The sequence below is a fragment of the Triticum aestivum genome, chromosome 1D (assembly GCF_018294505.1).
Source record: "Triticum aestivum cultivar Chinese Spring chromosome 1D, IWGSC CS RefSeq v2.1, whole genome shotgun sequence".
NCBI lineage: Eukaryota > Viridiplantae > Streptophyta > Magnoliopsida > Poales > Poaceae > Triticum > Triticum aestivum.
The window spans coordinates 452,426,812-452,433,846 of NC_057796.1; the positions used below are offsets into that span (position 1 = coordinate 452,426,812).

The following is a 7,035-nucleotide window of genomic DNA, read 5'->3' on the forward strand; positions in this document are numbered from 1 at the left end:
TTCACTAGTCTTAGCATGGCAAATTTATTAAAACCAACATCGCATGTTTCTTTAATAATTACCATGGAACTTGATTATAATCACAGTGCCAAATAAGTACATTATGTCATGGCCAATCCATTTGTCTTGGAATGGAGAATTCATTGTAATCAGCATGACAATTTTTACTGTCATGGCAATTTCTCTGTATATCATTTTTTGTTATGATAAATTAAAATATAGAGCATTTGCCATTATGTTAATAAGGGCTCGCCCATTTTATTTTTACTTGCATCGCCTTTTATTTTCTTGAGCATGACATTTTTTTGTTTGTTTGCATTTCAATTTCGCATCATTATCATGAAAACTGCATAGAAACTTTTTTTCGGTCATGGCAAGTTAAGTTCATAAAATTACGGCAAAAGTACATTTTATTGTTTTCTGTCTGTTTTTAGTGTACCATGGAAAATTCATGTGCTTTTTAATTTCACGTACTCCTTCCATTCCTTTATACAAGGCCACAAATTCAAATTACAGGTGTCAAGGTAAAATTTAATGGCTGCTTTACAAGTCAATTTTTCTTCTTGTTAACCGGGATTATTAATACGCCCACATGCATGCAAGGAAGAAAAAGAAGGAAGTAGCATAATGTCGTTATGACTACATGCATGCAAGTATTAAACAAGTTGGTACTACGAGGAAACATCTTTAAATTTTGCCTCGATTACTATTAGTGGCCTTGTATAGATGCAAAATGTATTTTTCATAGTGGCCTTGTATAAGGGAATGGAGGGAGTACATTTTTTTCGTATTTCAATTTTCTTTTTAGTATGTAGTGGTGCATGGCAAAAAAAATAAAGTCAGCGTGGAAATTCTTAATAAAATTACCATGGAAATTTCATTATAATCACAATGGAAAATAAATATATTATATCATGGTCAATCCATTTGTCTTCGCATGGAAATTTCATTGTAAAGAACATGACCATTTTTTACTATCATGAAAATTTATTTCATTGCAATAGCAATTATATCACTTCGATTGCGCCAACTAACTGTATTTTTGTTTTTGTTATGAAAAAAGAAATTATAGAAATGGTCATATTGTCAATAATAGCATGGCAATTTTATTTTTACTTGCATCACAATTTTATTATTCGACCATGGCATTTTTCTTTGTTTTGTTCACATTTTATTTTTTGCATCATTATCACCCAAACTAATAACTTTTTTTTGGGAGAAAGCTAATAACTTGTTGACATGTCAAACCTAATTTTTTGTGCCACGACAACTTAAATTTGTAAAATAATGGCAACTTAAAAAACATAATGCTTTTTCTATATGTTTTAAGTGTACCATGGAAATTTCATTTTTTTTATTTCACAAGCTTTTTCTAGACATATTTCAATTTTCTTGGTTTTTGTTTGTAGGTGACTTTGGCAATGGTTTTGTTGGTTTCTTTTTTTTTAAGATTTTACTATGCCATATTTTTTGTGGTTGAGTGTTGCAATTTGTTGTTGGTGTTTTTTTTGTAGTTTATCATGACATTTTCTTGTTGTTTGTTTGAGGTTTATTATGGAAAATTTATCTTTCATGTGAATATTTTCAAAGTTTTTATTTGATTGGTTGCCTTTTTTTATGAAAACATTGTTTTGGTAAATGTACTATGTTATGATTACAAATATTTTCAAAATTTGCCATGCTGTACAGAAATGATTTTCCTTGGCAAATTTATTTTCAGACCCTGGCAATTTTATTTTCTTATCCATCAAAATTTGATTTTTAGAATTTTTTTGTTGATAGCAATTAGTTTTTTTCTCAATTTTTTTTGCTAATTGAGCCTTGCACTTTTCCCCATGCGGTTCCTATTTTTCTAGACCAGTTTTTGCGTTGCACGTTTTTTGGTTCAAGAGTTGGAGTTGGAACCGTTGCAAAGAGCAAAAATTGTTCGCTCATGCCGGGACGAACCAATCGTTTGCTTGGGTTCCTCCCCGGAGCTGTCGATCTCGACCTATCGACATCCAAGAGGATTTTTTTTGCTAATTGAGCCTTGCACGTTTCCCCATGCGGTTCCTATTTTTCTGGACCAGTTTTTGCGTTGCACGTTTTTTGGTTCAAGAGTTGGAGTTGGAACCGTTGCAAAGAGCAAAAATTGTTCGCTCATGCCGGGACGAACCAATCGTTGTTTGCTTGGGTTCCTCCCCAGAGCTGTCGATCTCGACCTATCGACGTTCAAGAGGCACGCCCAAGAGGCGTCGAACCCACGACCTGTTGCTTGATGTACGCGGGTGCTCCCATCAGGGTAAGCCTGTTCCCGTGTTCTGGATACAACTTAGCCGGTATATATACTTTGTGTGAAAGTGGGAAAAACAACAAATGCTTTTGACGATGGGAAGAACCATGTGGAGCAAGTTTTTTTGAGGAACGATGCACTGTATTTGATGACCATTTTTTCGAGAAATATATGTTTCGCTTCCTTTTGAATTTAAACTCCAGTCGGTGTCTCGTGTGTCACCCGAGAAAAAAAAGTTTGTTTTGAGACATATTCGGGTAGTTTTCTATGTAGAAAAACATGATAATTTACATACCACAAACCTGATAACATACTTACAAACTCCGTGGTAAATTTTTTGACCCAAATTTTCCTTTGGTGAAAACATAACCTCGGCAACTTTTGTGTAAATATGAAGATCATATACACACCGCGCACCCGATAACTTACGTACTAACATCATGGTAACTTAGGCACCGCATAATTGATAACTCACACATGAACACCATGATAACTTTTGACTCGAGAAAAAAGTTTTTGAAAACATACTCTCGATAAGTTCTATGCAAACTACATGGTAATATACGCAGTGCAGACATGATAAGTTATGTACGAACACCATGGTAACTTTCGACCTAGTGTAAAAACTTGTTGAATTATACCTTCGATATATAAGTTCTGGGTAAGTAGTGTGGTTATTTATGTAAATAACATGATAACATACGCTTCTGGACCTGATAACTTAGGTACAAACACCATGATAATTTTCACTCCAGAAAAAATATGTTAAAAACATATCACTGATAACTTTTGTGTAAATAGTATGGTAGTATAGTCTTTGAGACGTGATATAGGTACAAACACCAAATAACTTTGACCCGTGAAAAAAGTTGTTGAAAGCATATCATCAATAACTTATGTGGTAATATCATGGTAATATATGCACCCGGACCTGATAATTTAGGTACATACATCATGATAATTTTTAACCTGGAAAAAAGATGTTAAAAACATATCACAAATTTTGCGTGTGTAAATAGCATGATAGTATAGGCTTTCAGACATGATAACTTAGGTGCAAACACTATGATAACTTTGACCCGTGATTTTTGTTGTTGAAAACATACAATCGATAACTTTTGTGGTAATAGCATGGTAATACACATCCGGACCTGATAACTTACGTACAAACACCATGATAACTTTGACGGGGGGGGGGGGGGGGGGGGGGGATTGTTCAAAACACACATACGACAACTTCTGTGCAAATAACATGGTAATATACGCATCGCATACCTGGTAACATAAATACGAAACACCGTGATAACTTTGACCTAGGAAAAAAAGTGGTTGAAAACACATATGCCAAGTAACAGTTGTCTAACTAAGATGGTAATATAAGTATAGCAGGGCAGATAGCTTACTTAGCGCAAAAAAATGCTATCGAAACATACCAATATGGGATCTAATTTCGAAGGTCTCGCCATTGTTTTTTTTTATGAAAACAGATTTTGAATTGGGCAGATGGTTTCAGTACAAACATTTCAAAGTTTCAAAATAGGGGAATCTACGATGACATTAGTTTTGCTACCCTTTTATGCATTTGCAGGTAGGGAGAAAGTTGGAGAAAATCATTTTTATGTTCGGAATTCGCCTATTTAATCATCGTGGTAACTTATGTACCATAGATGTGATAACTTACATACGCTAGGCGTGGTAACTTTTTACCCGGGAAAAAAAATCGTCGGAACATATCAACATGGGATCTAGTTTTGAAGGTCTCGTCGCAACAAATCTTTTATGTAAAAACATTTTTTCAATCGCAATGACGGTTTGAGCTACAAAACATTTTGAATTTTGAATTTTTGTAGGAATCTTTGCTAATATCCTCATTTTTTTCTCATATGCATGCATGCACATTTAAGTAATTCAATTAAACACAATTAGTACAGAGGAGTCGGGGGCGCTTGAAAAATTCATGGACTGCATGCACATCTGCATGTCGTCCGTTCGGTAATACAGGGATCGTTCGAACCTATCCAATAGGCACAAATCGTTTGGAATATATTACTGTCCTTTATATTTTCAATTATTACCAAATACTCCCTCCATGACTTAATATAAGAGATGTTCTGACACTGTCATAATTCTTAAAAAACGTCTTATATTAAGTTACGGAGTGAGTATATCAGTTAGTCTTGCAATTTGAACTTCATATATTTGTACAAATTTCTATAGTTCAGTCGGAGAAATGGATGTTGCCGCAACGCGCACCATCCTTGTTCTGTATCTCGAAGGGCCTAGAAATTACCTCGAAGGGTCCATCCTTGTTCTGTATCACCTATAATATAATAAACCTGGAATTGGTGCCTGAAAGTGGCACTAACGTTTCTCTTAAAAAAGAGGGAGAGAGTAGGGAAATGTTTTTTAAATAAAAAAGAAAGAAAGAGAAGATCAAAAATATTGTTCCAAATTGAACTCGAAATTTGCGAGGCTCTGTTCTTGGCAGGGTAACGAGAACTTGTGCTCCAACGGCTCGTCGTGCTGCTGCTCCATCTCCGCCTTGGCCCAGTGCAGCACCTCGCCGTCGAGCACGCTGCCCACCTCGCCGCCGTAGTTCCAGTTGCTGCTGTTGCTTGAGCTCTCCCCGTAGCCCAGGTTCTCCGACACGTCCAGCACGCAGCTGTAGTCGGCGGCGCCGAACCCGGCATCGTCGTCCGCGCCGTCCTTGCAGTCGCCGAACTGGACGTACAGTGCGGCCGCGTTCGCGGCACCAAGGTCGCCGGCGAACCCGCCGCCGTAGTCGGCGCACACCGGGAACGGGTCGAACTCCGCCGACTGCTTCAGAGCGAGGCTGCCGTCGGCGGCCGCGGCAAGGGGCTTACGGTCTTCCACTTCCACGTCCGGCAATGCCGCCGTGACTGCGCCGGAGGCCATGGGCTTGTGCGTGGCGGGGTCGATGCCTTGTTGCCGGAGCTTCTTCTTGATGCAGCTGTTCCAGAAGTTCTTGATCTCGTTGTCCGTCCGGCCCGGCAGGTGCGACGCGATCTGTGACCACCTGCACGCGTACACGACCCGCATCAACACGCTGTCCCAAATCTTTCCGCTGACTCGGTCGATCCCGCAGTGCGAAAAAAAATACGAACTGAATGCATTGCGCGGGCGGACAGACCTGTTGCCGAGGATCTGGTGGAGCGCGACGATGTGGTCCTCCTCCTCCTGCGAGAAGGTGCCGCGCTTGAGGTCGGGGCGGAGGTAGTTGAGCCAGCGGAGGCGGCAGCTCTTGCCGCAGCGGTGCAGCCCGGCGAGCCTGGGGACGGAGCTCCAGCAGCCCACGCCGTAACGGAGGATGTGGTTGTAGAGCTTCTCGTCTTCCTCAGGCGACCACAGCCCCTTGCGGAGCTTGGGCTGCCCCACGCCGCCGGACGACGGACGTCCCATTGCAGGCTCCTCTCTCTGGCGGCAGCTGCTGGCCTCGTAGCTAGCTACTCCGACGAGCCAGGCAACGTCGATGTATGTAAGGGCGATCGGTATGGTCGACCGCCGGTTGCTTCCTCCCGATGGATCGTTGCCTGGTGGGTATATATGGTCGGGTATATATGGGGGGAAGCGTGCGTGTGAAGAACCGCAAGCTCGCTGGGCGCTTGGTGAGTGAGTGAGGTGAGGCAGCGCTCAAGTAGGTTCGAAGCAAGGCGCGCAGCGGCAAAGGAATGCAGTGGATTGGAGCTTACGACACCTGCGATTTGTGGCACACCGTGGGGTAAAATAGTGTGCCGTGCGCGCGCTCTCGCCTCACCAAGAGTCCAAGACTAGACCGATATTGCCCGCACGAGAAAAGAAGCTCCGTAGGCTCCACGCACAAGAGCAACTTAACACGGCACTGCTAATCAAACCACAACCGTAAGCCATCAATGCCGCCGGGGACCTGCGGATCCCAGCTCGTACGGAGCAATTGAAAATCGCGTCATGGCACCAGATCACGGTGTCGCGTGATTTAGTGATTATTTTTTAGCATAATCATCAGTGGCTCAGCTCACTAATTGATCAAGTCTAGTCACAAATCACGTCGCGCGGGTGAATCAGCGGCCCTGCCGACCTGGACGTTCAATCAGGGTGCGTGCACGGGGGCCAATCGGCGTCCCGTCTCACCGCGGTGTGCGTCCAAATGCAGACATACATGAGCTCTGCTCGGCCGTGCAGTGCAAACTAATCACTCGAACCGAAGGACAGCGGCCGGCCGGCCGGCCGGCTAACCGGCGAGGGGTCGCGCTTGCTGCACAGTCGTTCCAGAAGGGGGGAGAACGATCAGTGAACCTAGGCACTAGTCATTTTGTTCTTCCGATGCTGAGGTATCAATCGATGGATCGTTTTCGTGTTTGCTTCGTGGGGGCTGTGACAACGGTGTCTAGGGGTGCACCTATACCATTTTCAATTTAGAGTTGTCACTGTTTGTACCCGATTGAGAAAAAAACACTCTGTGAGATAGAAGTATCTATCATAGAGTACTATTCACTTATCTTTTGTTTACTTTTACATCACTTAAATGATACTAATAAATTTTAATGTTCAAAATAGTACAATGTGTGGGTTTTTGGTAAAAAGCATGGAGACATTGATAGTCGGGTTTGACATTGGGTAGTATTTTTTATTTCGATACAACTGTGCAGCGAATACAATTTGTTTCTCTCAATAAAATATCGATGACAGTATTTTTTTTAACTAGCACAGAGATATTACGTTCTATATCGAAAACTAAATATATTTCAAAAACTGTTTTTATATAG

At 41.5% G+C, this 7,035-nt stretch overlaps 1 protein-coding gene across 1 annotated transcript; it reads right to left on the minus strand.

Moving 5' to 3' along the window:
• Nucleotides 1–4,449: 4,449 nt before the first annotated feature.
• Nucleotides 4,450–5,970, minus strand: LOC123174659 (myb-related protein Hv33). Its single transcript, XM_044590072.1, has 2 exons — nt 5,424–5,970; nt 4,450–5,309 (listed from the first exon to the last, which is right to left on the minus strand). Exons 1-2 carry the CDS (start codon nt 5,690–5,692, stop codon nt 4,706–4,708), a joined length of 873 nt encoding a protein of 290 aa, XP_044446007.1. The 5' UTR covers nt 5,693–5,970; the 3' UTR covers nt 4,450–4,705.
• Nucleotides 5,971–7,035: the final 1,065 nt, after the last annotated feature.